The sequence below is a fragment of the Melozone crissalis genome, unplaced genomic scaffold (assembly GCF_028551555.1).
Source record: "Melozone crissalis strain CALT ecotype California unplaced genomic scaffold, PUWL_Pcris_2 ptg000056l_1, whole genome shotgun sequence".
NCBI classification, from domain to species: domain Eukaryota; kingdom Metazoa; phylum Chordata; class Aves; order Passeriformes; family Passerellidae; genus Melozone; species Melozone crissalis.
In genome coordinates this window covers 7318582-7337440 of record NW_026535834.1, presented here as the reverse complement: position 1 = coordinate 7337440, position 18859 = coordinate 7318582, and the positions used below count along the sequence as shown (strand labels likewise).

The following is an 18859-nucleotide window of genomic DNA, read 5'->3' as shown; positions in this document are numbered from 1 at the left end:
GTCTCCATGTAGTTTAGCAGCCTCATATTTTGCCTCATGGATGAGCTCAGTTTAGAGCTAAGAATAGTATTGTGTGTTACTCAAACATTTAAATTTTCTGGATGTGGAAAAATCTTCTTTTCCTAGTGGTTGTAAAATAACCTCTTGGAGGATTTTTGTCCTTGGCTGAAACTCTAAAAGGAAAAATTTTGGGATTTGTCCAGACATGAATGCCTCTCCAGTAGATTTCAGGCTTGTTCCTTTCTAATAGGCAGTTCCAAGAGAATTGCTTCTGAATTCTACAAAGATACTGAAACAAAACTGATGGGCTGTGAGTATTTCTGGATGTCATTCTTATCTTCTGCTCCCTCTCAAGGTGGTGCAGCCTGAGAGATTTCTACAAATGCTTATTTTTGATAGGGCTGTAGGAGGATAGGAAAACAGCTGTGAGACACCCTTAGAGATATTCCTATGGGTATAATGCCAAAGAATTGACAGAGTAGGAAAGGTTTATGTTCTGAAATGCACATGCAGCACCTTTAGCTGGGCAAAGGAGGACAGGAAAGAATTTGGTATCTTGAAAACCCACATGAAAACAAGATAATACAGACATAATCTGAATCTTGAACATCCTCATGCCCTGCTGTAGCTGCGGAGCTCTTCAGCATTGTACCACTCCCCTCTTCAGCTGGAAACAGTGCAGCATGGCCAAGGTGCCCTTATGGAGAGTGATGTCAGGTATGAAAACTCGAGGGCAGCAGGGAATCTCTGGAGCCAGGCAGCTGTAATCAATTACTTGATTTCTGTGTCTCTGAACTAGCTCCTGCAGTCATGCTTTGCTGGGCACTGCACTTCCAATTTCAGTCTTGGGCTCATGAGCTTTATTTCCACAGCTGAATTTCCATTTGGCTTGCAAAAGCTGCTTCTGAGTCCTGTAATGCTGTTTGATAATATGGCCTACTGTACTTGGGGAAACATTGCTTTAAGCAGATCCTCTGTTTTCTTGGTCTGGTTTGCCCCATAGGGCGTCCTTGCCTTAAAAATCAAAGGAGTCTAAAGAAATAGAGAGAAACATATGGGGTGGCTTGTTTTCTTGAAAGTTGGTGAACAAAAATAGTAATAGTATGCTGTCTGTCTTTGTGGGTGTTGGCAGAGAAAAAGAGCTGGATTTCCAAAGGAAATAATTTGAGGGAGAACTATCTGTGGTTTTAAACTTTTCTTTTCTACAAGCCATTGTGCCACTTGTGCACATTACTTAATATCTGTTGGAATGAAACTTCAGCTTGCAGAGTTTAACCAGAAGTAGGCAGGCTGGAATAACCCTGCAGAGGAGCTGAGCTGAGTGTTTTGCTCTAGGAAATTTCTCTGCTTTAGAGAGTTCAGTGTGGCTTCAGAGTTTCAGAGCTTGCTCTGTGTGTGAACACAGTCTTGTGTGGTTGTTTTGCACAAAAGTCTCTTGCTGTTTCAGTGAGGAGGAGATGCCTTCCCATCGCAGAGCACAGCAAGATCTCTTGTTCAGGCACTGCTGCACCAAGCTCTGTAGTGAGATTCTTCAGAGATCACAATCTGAGCATTAGAACCTGGAAAAACATTAGGAATTCATCACTTGTGTTGCTTTGATTCATTCTTAGTAAGTGGTGTTTTCTGAGGCCTGTGAAAGGTCAATGTTTATTTTATGTAGCATTTTGGGAAACCCTCTTAAGGGAAGCAAATCTCAACATTCTGTTGGTGAAAGTGTGAAACTGAAAGGCTTTTCTGTCATGAAGGTACATAGATCAGAATTCATTCTGCTGATCAGCAGTAAACACCTAATGGCTTTGCAGAAATCTTTTCCTGGCTAGAGATGTCTGATTAACTTTGTTATAGATGATGATAAAAGCAAGCACCCAAGGTTGCTCTGAATTAGTAAGCTGTCAGCGTGTTTTAAGTCTGAAGAAGATATATTGAAGTGCAGCTCTCTGCACTGCTGCACTGTTAATTTCTGGTTCATTAAGACTTTTTTAACAAAGCCCCCACAGTTACAGCAGGGCTGTGATGCCTCTGTAGGTTTCAGGTAGTTCTTTCAGACATGATAGGAAGAATTATTTATCCTGTGTGGATTTTAGGGCACATAACACACTTGCTAACCTAGAACAGGCAGAACGGTAATTCTTCGCTTTTTCTCTTTACTTACCCACTCTAAACATGCTAGGAGCAGGCAGAGCAGTGGATTATCTTCCCTTTGACAGCTTGTGCCATGGAGCAGTTGATGTAGTGCAGAATCAGTGATACTAAGGAAGCTGCTGTGTTCAGAGGCAGCAATGCTTGCAAGTGCTACAAAGAAGGATACCCAATTCTTTATTTTCTGTTTCCGAGGCAAATATTTGGGATTCTGTTCAGCAATTGGGGTTGAACTGGGAGCTGTGCATTTGTAAGGGTGTCTTTTTCCCTGGGAAACTAAAAGCAATGTTCAAATTGATGGAATTAGACTCGGATGTTGCAGCTCAGGATGCAATAGTTGAGTGCCTCACTTTCTATTCAGTGCACTGCTGGTGAGATCACCTATATTCACAAAATGGATGCAAATTTTCTCTCTTCCTCTGTGCTAAATGGTACTGAAACCATCCTAAGACTATTCTTGTTATGCTTGAGTGTTTGAAAAAGCTGTAACAGACATCCTGGAACTTCTTCCACTGTCTGTGGAATGACAAAAATGACATTGCCATGCTTGTATTTGGAGGTGAACTGAAGTTATGAGAAAGCTATCACCTTTTCTTATGAAAATGTGAACTATCAAATAGTCCTTGATAGGGTTTTAGGGAAAGCACTTGATTTCTTGGGAAATGACTGTTGGGACTGTACTTTTATTTTCAAAAGGCTCAAATGTTCCTTTGAGTGAAATGTATTTTCTCCATAATGTTTAATGTAGTGCAGTTTCAGCTGTAACGTGGTGTTATTACTGCTCATTCCTCAGGCTAAAATCTGAGCACTTTGGTTTTGCACCTTGGAGCATGTGGGAAGTACAAATAGAATATTCAGAATGTCAGGGCAGGTGGGTTTTGAGGTTTCTCGTCCCCTTGCATGGTGTGAAGTCTGATTTGTCTCAGTTTTGAAACTTGCAGCCTTTTCTTGATGTGATGTTTAAGAGCAGATTGTAAATAGTTTCCAAACAAAGCTGTGTGGTTCCTAAGCCTCTGGTGGTGTGGATCAACAGGATTCCTCCTTGCCTTCTTTCCTGCTGTGCACTGAAACCCAGCTGGGTGTAGTACTTTGAAAGGGATTTTGTGTTTTACTGACTTGTTTTGAGTGCACTGAAAGTCAGATCTCACTTTCTGCTGTGTCTGTGTGTGTTTAACCAAACACCATATCCAACAATTCCAGTGGCATTTGGTGGATTATGGATCCTTCTCAGACGAGCAGCATTTCCTCTGTGCTGTGAGATGTTTAGGGTTGGAAAGAGGATTCTCTAAACATGGTGCTCTGCCCACCTCTTGTGCTCTTTTAGCTGGAATAAAAAGCATGCTTTGAAATGAACCTGATTAGTTTATACCCTGTATTTTGCTGTGCATTTTTGCTGGTTTTCTGCAGTGGGGACTGGTTTTAGCTGGCAGCTTTGGAGATGGGCTTAAAGCACTCAATAAAATTGCCTCCTTGTTAAGTGAATGCTGGGGGGAACAGTAAAATGTTGGAAATAAGGATTGTTAAGGAAATCATTATGTGAAAGAAGAGGTTTCCTTACCCTTTACCCTTTGCTTTCTGAAAGGGAAATCTCTTGCATTCTAATGCTCTGCTGGCATATTACTTCTGTTGGAATTTTATAATATCTTAAATGTGGGTATTTTTCCTGTTAAAGATGCTACATTTCTTTTTCCTTGATCATATCATGGTTATCTGTGTTTTATGTTGTGAGACTCAGGTCATCCCTGCCTAGAGAGTTTTTAGCTGTTAAGTTGTTTGGAATTTGAGGTTATTTGACTGCTTTAATTGAAGCTTATCCTGATGCTCTAACAGGTTACATCAGCATGTTCTTGGGTTCTTCCAGAGTGTCAGCTTTTAATCAAACTCTTGTGCTACTTACACAGCTGTCTTTGATTTCACAAAAACAAAAGTAACAAATTATTTTCCAGAAAAATAATGTGGGACAACTAACACACTTGCTGAGAAAAATCAAGGAGTGTAGGAAGAAGTTTGTGCAGAAAGTTTTTCCCAGCCCAGGAGAAACATCAGCTCTTCTGTATTCCTGACTGCATCCCCCTGGTCTTCTGTGCTGCAGTAATAAAGCCCTGACTCCTGTGCCCCTCACTTGGGGCTGGTTACTCCTGTATTATTTTACTCCCGAATTTCTCTCTGCCCCTCAGTGAGAAAATAGCCAAGAGTTTTGGGAATCTTGGAGGAAGCTGGATGTGTGGTGTAAATAAAGCTGTTTCAAAGCAGTTCTTACACAATCCATTTGGTATTTGCAAGCCAAGAGCATCCTTTAATTTTCTGTATAGAGTGAAATTAACACAGATCAGGTGGGTTTTTCTTCAAGTGCCTGTATTATGTAAGCTAAACATGCATGAGGATTAGTCAGCTGTATTTTCTATAAATATTCTCCTGAACAAAACTTGATTTTTTTATTACTCTTATGTTACAGCTGTTATAATAGCAGGGTACTCCTGCTGGTGCTGGAGGGGGATGTGTGGAGTGGAATAATTACAAATATGAGTATGTAGGGTACCATATCCTTTCATCTCTTGGTGGGTGGAACACAAGGAGACCACAGCAGCCAGGAATAGCCTTTCCTCCCCAAACCACAAGAGTGACCAGTTCTGCTCCAGAACACCAGGGAATAATTAAGGTCACCCTGGAGAACCTCAGCGACTGCACATGTGACTTCTTGTGGTGTTTCCAGCAGATAAGGTTCTACTAATTTGTATACCCTGGCAAGGAGGAAAGTAGGTTCTGGCTTATCTGATCTGCAGTAGGTGCCTCTGAAAGCTTTTTTGTTGTTGTTTTGTCTTTTTTTTTTATTTGTGGTGTACATAACCTGTTACTGTGTGCTCAGCTAATCCACGGGGCTGGCTGGGTGGATGTGAACATCAAAGTTTTGTGAGTGTAACATGAGGCTTTGGGGTGGCTCACTGCTGGGTTCCCGATGGTAGGAGCAACTTTAGAAAGGTAGCTAAAAAAAGTAATTAAAAGTAGCTCCTCATCATGAGCCAGTGATGCAAATCAGCCTTTTCTCTGAAAAATCTGGGGTCATGGCACAGATCAGGCCAGGCTGCATTTCCCTGAATCACTGCAGCCCCTTTGGAGGCTGGAGGACAGTACAGGGAGCAGGTAACAAAGCAAGGAGTGCTAAAATTTAGTGCTGAAGAGGAGAAGGCTTGTGGTGAGCACACAGGGCTGATCACTGCGCCAAGGAGTGTTCCAAAAGTGCTGGAGAAGGGAATGCTCCCTGAAGTGTTTTATGATGTAAAATGACTTTGCAAATGCAAGTTGTAAGAACAAACATTTGTCTCAGAAGCAAAGAAAAAACACCCCCAAACTGCTTATAGACACAATTAATAACTCCAACATACTTTTCTTATGGATAATCAAATTCACAGATGCAAAAACATTGCTTTTAATTGGGTGCAGAGACGAGATTATTTGGGACTTTGGAACTTGCTGGTTTGGATTTTCTTGCTCTGCAGGAAGACTGGCTTTGTTAAGCTGTACAACTGGTAGTGATTAGGAAGCATTTATGCCTATGGAGATGTCTTAGCCAGCAGAGTCTGAGGTGGGACTGTGTCTTTCCCTCAGAACTTCCTCCCAGGTTGCATAAACCAAAGGTCTTGGATCAGTATTTTTTGTTAATCAAAGAATGGAAGCCCTTTGGTTATCCATGAGTTGCTTATTGCTGTAGCCTTTCTACTTAATTCAACTTTAGTTTTGTGCTTGTAGCTACTATAAGCATTTTCCTTCAGAAAGAAAGCAAAATCTGGTGGGAATTAATCTTCTAGCACATGAGCCTGCTGTGAGAAGGAAGAGAGAAGAGGCTGTTTAAACTCTTTGGTGGATTTGGCAGGAAGTGCAGGAGATTTGCTTGACCTGGGTCTCCCTTGCTTGACCTGGATCTCCCTTGCTGTGTGCATGAGGAAAGTTTTAACTCTAAAGATGTTAAATCCAGGCCTCCCCACTGTGTTTCTCCAGACAAACTCGAACAGGGGTGTCATGGATCAACTGGATCAAGCCTTTGGGTTGGGGATGGAGCAGGTGGCTCTGCCAGCTCTGTGTTCTGTCCCTCAAAATGCAGCTGTACATTTTTCCAAAGGTGCAGTGAGGAAAGGGAACCTTCTGGTCAATCAAGGCTTGTGGAGCTCCTGGGAATGAGGGCAACGAGGATAAAACAGTATAAATAGAACAGTATCCTCCTTCCAGCCTCCAAGAAACCTCAGCATTAAAGGTGTTCCTTGCAATCTGCTGTAGGGATCTGTGAAGCTGTTGAAGGAGCAGCCAAGTGTTCACTGCCAGAACTCCCAACAGGAGCAGGATTAGCAAAGCTCTGGGGGTGGAGCTGCTTCTGGGACACACAATCTGCTGGGGACAAGCTGAGACCTAAATTCATACTGAGTTAATATCTGTGACACTGATGGAGCACCAGAGCACACCGTTCAAAGGAGGAAATGAACCAGGAGTATCGTGTTAGTACAGAAATACTCCTTAGCTTTGCTATTTGGCAACTCTTCCCCATGAGGCTGAGTTTGAGAATAACTTCACTGTTCTGTTTCACTGAAATTCTCAGATAAATTGCCAGTTGCAGACAGCAACTGCTTGTTTTCTGAAGCTGTGATGCAGAAAAATGTGCTTGAAATAATTCTTGCCTTTTTTTTTTAAAAAGGAAATCCTTAGCCATTCTTTTGCTGAACTATTACTAGACACAAAATGAATTGTTGAGGTTGATACAAGGGAAGAGGGTGTAAAGACTATGAAGAACTGGCAGTGATATTATATAAAGGGAGACACAAATACACTTATTTTGTTGTCAGCTTTGTGTATATTGAAGCTTTCTGTTTGTGTTTTGCTATAAACATGTGACTTTTTCCTTTTCAGTGTGTTCAAGGGGGGGAGTGTTGGATGCTTCAGCAGCAGAGGGTTTCCAGTTAGTCAGGACTGGAGTGTGGAGCTGTGAAAAGCTCTGGGACTGGGTGTTATAAAGGTGAATAATGAATCTTTAGCCTTCATATGTGGTGGATGTCATGGAAGCTGTGGAGTTGTAGCACTTCCAGGGGATTCCTCTCCTTTCCATGTTGCTGATACAAGTGCTTCTGTGGCTTTGCAGTGGGCTGCAGAGTGAGGAATGTGGTTTTAAAACTGAACTTATAAATCTAGTTGTATTTCCTCTTCATGTGAACCAAGGAGAGAAGTAGTGGGAACAAATTAATAAGTGAAAGGTGAGACTGCTGCTTTTGGCAGCAGTGTGGGACCACGCTGGTTCAGGGAAGGTGAAAATACAGTGTAAGCACAAACTGAATTTTGTTATGTTTAGTGTATGTTCTACAGGTTTCTACCAAATATGGGATCAGAATGTGCTTACAAGGGAGGATTTACTCAAGTCTGATTTTGCTTCTGCAGCTTTATTGTTTAGTGAGCAGAGATGTGCTGTTTGACTCACTAAAACTATGGAAACAACTGAACTGCAGCATCTCATCTGTGTATAGCCAAGTCTGTCATTTCGGATGGTTTTCATCCAAAAATTATGAGGTGTGCTGTAGATCTGCTAGTAATAGACAAGGAAAGCAAAGTGAAATTATTCTTTTTTGTCTGGGGGAAATATTACCAGTGAAAATCAGGAGCTGATCAATTTTAGTCTTTTGGGAGGTAGTTTGCATAGGTATGCAGAAGGATTTAATTTTATGGTGGCTTGTATTTTGATAGCATTGTAACAAAGAATCAGCTACATCCAGCACCTTCAATGTCAGCTAGTAGATACCTAATTCTTAAAGATGACTTCCTTGAGTTGAAGTCAAACTTTCCAAGGTGCAGGTCATGATTTGGAGCTGTTGTACCAAGTAACAGAACTATCATTTACTCTTTACCACTGTCTAGGCTGGATTTTTTTTTTTTTTTAAAACAAAGCCAAAATAAACATAAACCAAAAAAGCTTGTGTAACAAGCCTTCTGACAAACAGTTCAAAGCTTGTTGCTAATCTGTGAAGTAGACAAGTCCTTGTAGTAGTACAAGTAGTACAAGACTTGTAGAAAGTAGGAGCTTGCCACAGTGGACTGTGGGAGAGAGCAAGTGTGGTCTTGCTCTCCAGACAGCCCTGAATCCAGGAGGAGGAGAGGCTTTCATTACACATCCCAGCCATGGGAGAAGCTTAATTGGAGTTTGCAGCTCATTGTATACCAAACTCTTCAGTGTTTGATGTAAATCTGTAGGAAACTGGCTTTGGTAATTATGGTGCCCATAGCCCATGCCAGCACCACTCCCTTATTTGCAAGGAATAGTGCTATCAACTGAGATAATTATCCTGGGAGGTTTCATGAAGCAGCTTGTCCCAGTGCTGCTGTCACTGGGAAGCATTTGGAGAAGCACAGGACTGCTCCTTCTGTGACCGTGTTCACAGGGGTCTGAGGGTGAGGGAAGAGATGAGGATCTGACTCCATGTTTCAGAAGGCTTGATTTATTATTTTATGATATATATTACATTAAAACTATACTAAAAGAATAGAAGAAAAGGTTTCACCAGAAGGCTGGCTAAGAATAGCAAAAGAAAGAATCATAACAAAAGCTTCTGTCTTGGACAGAGAGTCCAAGCCAGCTGACTGTGATTGGCCATTAATTAGAAACAACCACATGAGACCAATCACAGATGCACCTGTTGCATTCCACAGCAGCAGATAATCAATGTTTACATTTTGTTCCTGAGGCCTCCCAGCTTCTCAGGAGGAAAAATCCTAAGGAAAGGATTTTTCATAAAAGATGTCTGTGACACCTTCCATGTGTGTAGCTCTGATGAACATCTGGAGAACTTCCAAAGTGCCCCACACATCTGTGTGTGAGCAGGGTGCTCTCAGAAATGACTGCTCTGTCCTGTAAAATGGATTTTTTCCTAGTTTATTAGTTGGAAACAATATTTGTTCCTGGTTTTTTGGCGGGTGAAGGAGAGTTCCAGTGGCAGTTCTTTTGGCCTTCTTGTGAAGCAGAAAGTTGTGTGCTCATGTGCTGGTTCCTAAGCTGATCCTGGAGCTATTGGAAGAGTGTAGAGGAGATGGGAAATGGCTCTTGCTTGTGGAGTGGCTTTGTGATAGGGATTTGGTGATGGGGAATTTGTGTCCTCAATCCTCGTCCCTTCTCCATAGGTGAAATTGTTTTTTTCCTAGTTTGTTTATTAGTTGGAAACAACATTTGTTTCAGGTTTTTTGATGGGTGAAGGAGAGTTCCAGCTGCAGCTCTTTTGGTAGTACTGGTCTTCTTGTGAAGCCAAAAGTTGTGTGCTCATGTGCTGTTCCCTAAGCTGATCCTGGAGTTACTGAGAGTGCAGAGGAGATGGGAAATGGCTCCTGCTTGTGGAGTGGCTTCGTGATGAGACAGAGTGGAAACTTTTTCAGAGTAGAAATCCATTTTGATTTTGGTGAAATGTACTTCTTTGAGTTAAGCCTGTAGTTTGAAAACATAGCTGTTTAGTCACCAAACACTTTAGAGGAAGTGTTTGATGGGGAATTTGTCTCCTCAGTCCTTGTCCCTTCTCCATAGGCGACTCCATCCTGTTGCTGCTCAGAGGGAGGCACTTGGTGCTCGCCCAGGCCCTGCTCAGTGGAAGGAGAGCAGAGAGGGATGGAGAGGAGAGGGCAGGGCAGCTTTTGTTGTAGCTCTTTGTGCCTGTGCTTAGAAAAGCTGACTGAGCAAGGTGTGGGCAGCAATTCCTCCTCCAGGGTGCTGAATCCAGCTGTGTCCTGTGGGGAGGGGAGGCAGGGACAGGCAGGGCTGTGGAGCTGCTCAGGAGCAGGGCATGGGAGGTGGGAGGGAGCTGCCATGGCTGGCAGGACCCCAGGGGGAAGCAAAGCTGTGGCTGCAGTGCCATGGAAAGGGTTAATTTGTGGGGAACAGCTTGAGAGGCCTGGCCTAGGAAAAATGAAGGTGTCTGCTGGTTGTGGAAAGAGGCAACTTCTCACATCCTCCTTTTTTTCCCCTTTTAAAACATGTTTGTCCCTAGGAATTGTCCCAGCTCTTTCTACCACTATTGGATCAAAATCAAACTTGAAGGTCTGTAATTGAAACATAACAAATCATAAAATTGCCACTCAGTTCCTCCTGCCCTTTGTGGAAAGGAAATGTGGAAATGGGCACAAGGAAAACCTTCCTGAGAATTTATCAGTGGGGTGAATGAGTTCAACATTCACTTTGCTCATATTTCCTTCCTATTTGAAGACTCCAAGAGGTCTTTTAACCTTGAACTTCTTTATTTATGTATTTTAAAAGTAATTAAACCCCACAAAGACCTGAATTGTAATAGAGTGGACTTCCCCAGTTAAAGTTGTGTTCTGAAAATGAGGGAAACCCCTCCACAAACAATAAAACCCCACTTGCCTGGTTTTAACTTCCAGTGGAACTGCTTTAATTCAGTACTGTTTAGCAGTTACACAAGTATAAGAAAAATTAATAATTACAGTATATAAAGCTAGCAATGGTAATCTGTAGTAGTTATATATTATTTCTGAGGGAATTGTTACTTTTTTAGGTTTCCAGATAAAAATACTTGTAGAAAGAATGTTGTCTTCAACAAGTTAAAACTTGCTAGCATATTCCTGATAATATGTCTTTGAAAGAAGGCATGTGCATATACCCAGGGAGATTCAAGTGCAGAACCAATAATTATAATAATTATATAAATAATTATAAATAAATAAATATGTATATAAAGATATATTTATATAAATAAAAATAAATAATACATATAATAATAAGAATGCAAATAACTCCTATTTGAAGTGCTGCCTGTGGAACATTTTGATGTATCTTTCTAGAGATTGGTCTCTTGTGATGAGGATCCACAGGCTGCACTTCTCTGGAGTAGAGTTAATAACAAATTTCCAGGGTGCAAATAGGCCTGGCATGAAATAGTAGTGATTTACTCCTGTTGGTTTTGTGCTGTGTTAGGGAATCTCCTTTAATATTCCAGAAAGACCCAGAGATCTTCCCTGTGAAAGTGGGAGTGAGAGGACAAGTTCAGCTGGAAGTCTCTCAGTTCTCTCTGTGGCTTTAGCATCATGTATTAAATGTACATTTTTAAAATGTCTGGGTTTTAAGTTCTAGAGCAGTGAGATTTGAGATGATTTTTTATCTTAAATCTGTTCTTGCTTGTGCTCAGTCATTCAGCAGTCCTGCCCTTGGGATTCCTAGAAGGGTGGGAGGCACTCCAAGTGATTCTCCTGTTACACAAACACACAGGATGTAATATTTGTATCATTATCATTACATACACAGGATGTAATGATAAAAAAATATTCTGGGTTACTGCATTGCTGCCTCTTTCCTTTTCATATTCTTTCTCTGCCTGCAGTGTTAATCTGTAATAATAAAGATTATAGGAGAGGGATCCATGAGATCAGTGTAGAACAGACCTCACCAGTAAGACAGAAGAGATTTATCAGTGGAATAACATCTGTAGTTTCTTGGCGTAAGTCTGAAATCTTTGAGGATCAGGAATAGAAGATTTAGTAAAGCCCTGAAAGCTTTTCCAGCTGAGAGTTGGCAGGAATGGTGGTGAAAACCTGACCTGAATCTTGGGAGTGAGGTGGTAGTGAATTCCATGCTTGTGCACTGCAAAGAAATTTCCAGTTGATCCCTTCCCTGGGGAAGGAGCTCTGTCCCCTTGAGGCTTCAGACTTCTCTGAATAATTAATCCATTGGGTCTGTGTCCTCAGGGAGAGATGAAAGAACTGTCAAGGGCTCCTGTGTTACACCTGATAAAGAAAGTCATTAGTGAGGCTGAGATAGTCACATAAATTAAAAACACTTGCATCCTCTTTCCTTAATAATTAATAGATGAAGTCTTTAGGATTAAAGTTTTGTAAAAAATAGGGGAGACATAACTAGAAAAGCATTCTATAATGGGTAAAATTCCTTTCTCATAGTTTTACTTGCCCCTAAATTACTTTGGTTTTCTGTGTTGCCCCTGTTCTCCCTCCAGTCCTGCATGAGATGTGGGCAGATGGGTGGTAGGGTAAAAACATTCCAGAACTGTTCATGTTCTGAAATTAAAGTGAAGATGCAGAGTTTGTTCTTCTACATTCCTTTGATTTTAGAGGTGAAGAAATGTCTCTGCACCTGAAAAACTGAGTATTTCATTTGTAGTTAATTACCTTTTAAATGAGAATAAAATTCCAACCCCTGGTAGGTAAAGAATGTTTGAATGCTCAATTCAGGAAGCAGAACTTAACTTGATACTTTTTTTTTGTTTTGCCCCGTGCATTTGATGATACCAGAATATTGTGGCCAAATCACCTCTCTCTCTCCTTTGCTGCTTTCCAAACTTGGTGGTGTTTTATGCTAAACTCTTTTCCTTTATTTCCAGGTACAATGGATCCCTCCCTAATGGCGACAGGGGCCGCAGGAAAAGCAGATTTGCCCTTTATAAACGATCAAGAGCAAGTGGAGTTAAACCCAGCTCTGTCCATGTCGTCTCTACTCCTCAAACTTCAAAGGTATGTGACAATGAGAAATCAGGTTTTTGATGATCCTGAGTGGAGAGCAACTCAGGGATTGCTGCTGATTTACCTTGCTGCCTGTTTATTCTGTGCTTGGAGAATACTTCTGTTTAATGAAGAGGCTGCAGTGGATTTGCTTTCTGGGGTATATAGCTTTAATCCAGTTACCTGTTTAAAATAGTCTGGAAGCTCAGGTGTGAGATAACCTGACCTTCCTGCCCCTGTTCAGAAAGCTGGCTGTCAGTGCTGGCTGTTTTATCTGAGCCATAGAAGTAAGTACATGGGTTAAAAACACAAGTATTTTAGTTTCTTTCTCACTGGAGTGATATTTCTTTCCTCTTCAGTAAGATAACTGACATGCTATAAAAAAATGTTCTGATCCCTTTGGACCTTTCATTTTTCTTGCTAATAATGATGCTGTACAAATTTTTACCTGAAGTTGAGTGTGGGTGAAGGAGGAAAAGCAGCAAAGTTAATATATTAACAACAACATTAATATATTAACATGTTCTATACTAATGTGTAGAACTGTCCAGGTCAGAGTTCTGGTGGTGGAATGTATTTCAGGCTGCAAAAGCTCTTCCTATCTCCATTCTCAAAGCCTTTTCTTAAAGCAAGAAGTGAGTAGAGTTTATGCTAAACTGGAGGAGGAGTTAAGTAGTGGCACTCACACAAGAGGATGGTTTGTATGAAATTTACCTCACTAAAACATCTCTTGGAACAAAGAGAAAGAACCTACACTGTGCTCAGAAATGTACCAAGAGAAGAATGTTGTTTAATACATAGTATGGGATTGTTTTATTTTCTAATACACAGTGTATGCCTGAACTTACCAAAATACACAATATCAGAGCTTGTTCTCTTTGAACAGTATAGGGCTTGCCTGCTGCAGATAAATGTGGAGTCTTTTGGCTTAAAAGTTACAGGAAATATTTTACAGTGTTTTTGTTATCAAAATGGAGGCTTTTGTGAGTTAAATCTTCCTGATGAAATCAACTTTCAGAATAGAGCTGTAGTATATGTTGGTAATTCTGGTTTGTTGCTTAAAATGTAACAAATAGGGAAAAAATGTGTTTTACATAGTGGATGAAAATATACACATGTTGTCACTGGATGATCTTAAGCATTTGGACTGCAGATTGTATTTCAGCATTTCCGTTGCAAAATATTTAAACACCTGGCAGACACCACAAGGAATCTGGTTAATGTTCATCTGTGGTGTTATTGTAGTGCAGATAAAATATGTGTGCTGTACAAATTAGTGCCCTTATAAAGATAGCAGAGGATCTGGGACATTAAAGCCTTTCCTCTGAGCATTTGGATTCGGGTGGATGTGTCAAGCTGATGCATTTTGCACTTTCTCTGAACCCTCAGAAAGGAGCTTTTGTGTATTTGTGCTGCTGTCTGGGGCAGGGCTGGTGGATGTGTGCCAGAACAGTGGTGCAGTGGCTCTCAGTGAGTGCTCTTCCCATGCACTGAAAGGACACTTAGATTTTAAAGATGCTGTCATCAGCTTTTCTCACATCTTAGGCACCAGAGCCTGGATTGTTTTACTGAGAATTGTTTCTGCATGTAACTTGTGTAAATGCCTGAAGAAATATGGGCTAATAAAGAGTGAGCTGCTTAGTTCTTAGAAAACAATGGGCTACTTGACCTCAAAAGTTCAGTTGTGCTCTCAGTCATTCAGTCTTGTGTTTAAGAAAGATAAACCAGCAGAAACTTTTACTTCATGGGATGTTAACAAGTTTCCTCCCTTTATATCCTTCATTTTACCTTTCCAGCTACCAATTTTCTGTTTTGTTCTGCTTTTCTGTCACTGTAAACTGACCCTGTGAGTAAAAACACAAGTGTAGGGCACTGATGCTTTTTGGGGGGTGGATTTAGCAGAGGAGGGAGAAGCCCTGACTGCCTCCATTGGTGTTGTCTCTGACAAACAGAGGCTGGAACAAGGTGCATGGCTGTTTTGTGCTGATTGCATTAATGCAGCAGCTCAAGAACTGTGGCTGTCACCAATTTTAAGTTCGTGTGTCACCCTCAACACTGCAATAGATGGAAAGAGGATGCTTGTCATGTTCCATTGTCCCTGCTGTGCAGGTGTCAAGGACAGCTGGGGTAGCAATGGCTTCAGTAGTAAATTTAGCTGAGCTAATTGCATATGAGTCACTGCCTTTTGTCTTTTTCCACTGAGCGCTTGTTTTTTGCCACTCTGCCTTCTGAGGTGCTGAAGAAAATTCAGAAATATTTGGCCTTCTGAGGGTATATGGGTATGTTTAGGGGAAAAGCAGTGCATAGGGTAGTAAGTATCAAGTTTTTTCAGAGTTGTTATTGTTAAAATACAGAGGAATCTCTTCAACATTATGCACTGGACTTTAAAACCTATTTTATTTACTCTGTGCTTTGGCACCATAAATTTTGTGGTGTCCCCTGTTTGATTTTTTTTTCTAGCATTGTCAAAATTGTTTTTACTGTAAAACTCTTCTGCTGTCCTAAGCTTGTCTGTGTGGACATGTCTGGGATAGGTGTTTGGGGAATGGAGTGTGAGTCTTCATTAACTGAGTATGGATCTTTCTCAAGATTTTAATAATCTCCTTTGCTGAATTAGTTTCTTTCAAAATCATCCCATCACAGCAGAGGCCATTCCTTGCCTCTTGACCTGGGTCTGATGATGAAGAGGAAGGTTTATCAGTCACTGTAACAGAATTTGTGAAAACCTTCCTCTGACTACCAAACTCATAGGTGTAAGTTTGCTGTTGGCTCATCATAACATAGGGTTGGTGATTTTTATTTTCAAGCTATTGGAGCTGTTTAACAAAATCAGAAGTCCGTTGTAATGTTTATTTCATTTAGTTGAGTTGTGTTAACTGTTGTTTTCATGTCCAATATTTAATGCTGTAAAACTCCAGTCAGTGTCTGCTGATGTCTGATAGGATTTCAGGATTTACTTGGGCAGAAATTTTCCAGTAAGTGCTGAACTTCAGGGGAGAGTGGGATAAAAGGTTGTCTTTCAAATAATCGCCTGTGGGAATGATGGGTTGCTGAACTGGACTTCACTGGGTTTTGGGAAGAATAAAGGAGACTTTTATAAGGGTTTTTGTGTTTTGAAGGTTTGTGACTTTTTTTGTGGTTGGGGATATTTGAGTCTAACAGGGAAAGAGGTGTCTGAAAAGGAAACTGGTTTAATACCACTGTGGAATAATACTGGAGAGCACTGTTTTTCCTGCAGATCTTAAGCAGGTCAGTAATGTGCTATGGGAATAAAACTGTATGATCCCAGTTCCTGCCAAGTGTAGATGTTCCTGTTCCAGTCCACATCCAATCTCTCTTGATAACCTAGTGCATCACTAGGTTAACACTTTGCCCTGTACAAGCACAGGTGAATCTTTATTCCTCATTGCTCTTCTTCATGACCAGCCCTGGCTTCTTGCTGGATGTTTTTAGCTGGGATTCTTTTTGTGGAACAGTGGGAGAGAACTGCCCCAGTCCCATATGAGAGGGGTGCTGAGCACTGAGCTCATTGGTGTTACTGGGAACTCTGATCTTGGAATCCCCCATGACTTTGGCTCTGCAAGCATGTGGATTTCTCTGTTGGCTTCTGATGCTTCAGAATTATTTCCATGGGCCTGAAGTTTAGAGAAATGAAGAAGAGGCTTCATGTACATTTGAATTACCTGAAGTATGGCATTAGGAAGCAGGAATTGTTGACAGTAGTTTTACTCTGGAAATGTGACTGAATTTCCTTGTTACAGCATGGATGGTAATTGAGAATATGGGCAAAAGAATATAACTGCTGAGCACTGGAAGTATTCCTTTTTAACAAGGGAATGTTGGGCTTTCTTAAGTGATTGCATGTGTATAGTGACTCCAGAAAAGATTCCAAATACCTTTTGAATTGCTGAAGATGAAGACTTGAAAAACCCCACCTTTAAAACCTTTTTATGGCTGTGTGTCTTGGTATTTATTATGTCTGTCTCTCTTAGGATCAAAGTTTTCCTTTGGTAACCTGTGGTAGATAAAGGCAACCTATTTTCTCCCCTATGAAATTACTATTTCAGGCTGACTGAGGAAGATGTCTCTTGACTTCCAAGACCAATTACCTGCCGAGTTGGCTTCTGCTTTGTGCTATCACAACAGCAGCTTGGATAGTCACTGCCTGTGTTCCTGCAGCTCTAATCAAGTTTCCTGCTGCTGCTGGAGAAGAACAAAACACAGCCATACGAATAATTATTAGGTCGGGGAGAGAGCTGCAATTTGTGCTTTGAGTGACGAGAGAAAATGAAAGTATAGGATTCTTGTGATTAGTGATCTACTGTAGATATTGCATCTGCTTTGACGTCCTTTGAATTGGGAGTAAAAAGGCCACAAATCCTCTTGGCACTGACAGCTTTTTGGTGTTCATGCTGAATGAGAGCTGTAGAGCTCAGCTGCTGTCAGGAGGATGCTGTGCCTGTCAGTGGCTTCTCTCTTTCCTGTTGGGCTTATTTATGGTCTAATCAGTTCATGGAGCACTAATTTGTTCTGAAGGAACTTAATGGCATAGGTGTCTCAAGAGCCCTGGCTTGTGCAGAAGCAGCTTTTTCTTGGCTCATCAGACTGAGTTTGCTTGAATAATAGTTTCCTTGGTGTAATGTCCTTTTCTTCTATTAAATGAGCATCATCTGAACGTGTTAACTCCCCACCCCTGTGCCCTTGCAAATAGCAGGGAATGGTTAGGCAGGAGAAGACGGTTGCACCAATTTCACTGGTGGGGCTGGATAAATAACAACCCTTACTTGGTTTGAAACCCTCCCTCCTGAGCCTTTGGGTCTGTGTCAGAGGTTTTGGAAAATCATTTTATAGTGTTTTCTAACAAAACCCAGATGTTTAGTGAAGGAAGGGGAATTAAAAATTGCTGAGGTCTACAACGATTATTTTTTTATGACTTAATGTTGCTTTTTGTTTTCATGCTCCCCCTTCAGAGGATAAAAAAAAGACCAAAAAAAATGCTTTCCTTGTAAACTCTCTTTAAACTACATCTGCTCTAAATCAATATTTTAGAGCAGATTCTACTTGAATGTGGTGCCCTTTGAAAGCAGAGAAGGATGCAGTGATCACCAGGCTGGTGTCAAGAAATGGGGGAACATTTCATTTCCCCATAAGCTTCCCTTGGCTTCCTGCAGGGAGCCAGGCTGTGGGAGCACTGCTGTGCAGGATCTGTCACTTTGCAGCTTCCTTGACCATGTCAGAAATAACCTGAGGGCTTTGGGCTTGTGACAATGCAGAACCAGGGAAAGGAGAGGCTGCATCTCAGCTGAGGTTTAAATGTTGTAGTGTAAGGTCAGACACTGCAAATCCTGCTGCCCATCATGGAATGTCCTGGATTTCTTTGTGCCACGGGAAAAGCGACGAGTAGGATTTGTACTGGGGATGGCAGAGCCACTTGTTTCACTGGAAGATGAAAATTTCACAGCTTGAGCTTAATGTAGCATGACTTGTTTAAAACTGTCTTGTTCCAGTTTGACTGGTTCCTGCATGCTTCCCCAGAATTTAGAATGGAAATCTTGGACCACCTGCTGTAGTGGTGAAGCTCTGTCCTGTTTCATATTTATTCTGCTTGGACTCTCAGTTGCCTGGAATAGGATCTGGTTTTGAAATCCTGAAATGGATCTGGTTTTAGAATTGCAAGTCTCCCGAGAGTTGGGCTGCTCTGAGCTTCCTAAAGGTCAGGAAAACTCCCCAGTCTGGTGTGGCTCAAATGAAGCTGGATGGCCTGAGCACAGTATTGCTGCCTTTGGAACTTGTTGGGGATAACTCACCCTGCAAGCTGGCAGTACTGAGGACATTCTCTTTGGAGTATTAGGGTGGTGGGGATCTGCTGTGGTGTTCAGGGGTTGGGTGGGCTGTGCTGGAGCCCAGCTGGGAGCAGGCTGATGGCTGCAGAGCCTTGTACACAACTGTGAGAGCTGGGACTGTCAGCAGCTCTCATACAGGAATTCCTCTTCTCTCTGAAGGTTGTTTCATGCTCAAAAGAAAGAGCCATGACAAGGAGAGTGTGGCAGCTGATAATGGATATGCTTTTTCTGTTATCTCAAACTAAATTGTCTTAAATGGATGGAACATTGTGTTTTGGAAAAGTCAGGTAGTGTGTACTCAGAGTATGGAATTGCTCTCCTGGAACAGGGGAGTTGGAACTGCATCAAAGAGGAGATGAGGCTTCTCTGCTTCAAGGCTTTGTTGAGAGGGGCAA

At 41.5% G+C, this 18859-nt stretch overlaps 1 protein-coding gene across 2 annotated transcripts in view; it reads left to right on the top strand.

Annotated features, from left to right (window-relative positions):
* The window catches only part of PELI2 (pellino E3 ubiquitin protein ligase family member 2), a 66564-nt gene that overhangs the window by 13085 nt on the left and 34620 nt on the right, over window positions 1-18859 (top strand). For both annotated transcript variants that reach the window (XM_054286778.1, XM_054286779.1), the window contains exon 2: window positions 12504-12633. In XM_054286778.1, coding sequence (XP_054142753.1) covers window positions 12504-12633 — 130 coding nt within the window. The remainder of the gene's footprint in view (window positions 1-12503; window positions 12634-18859) is intronic.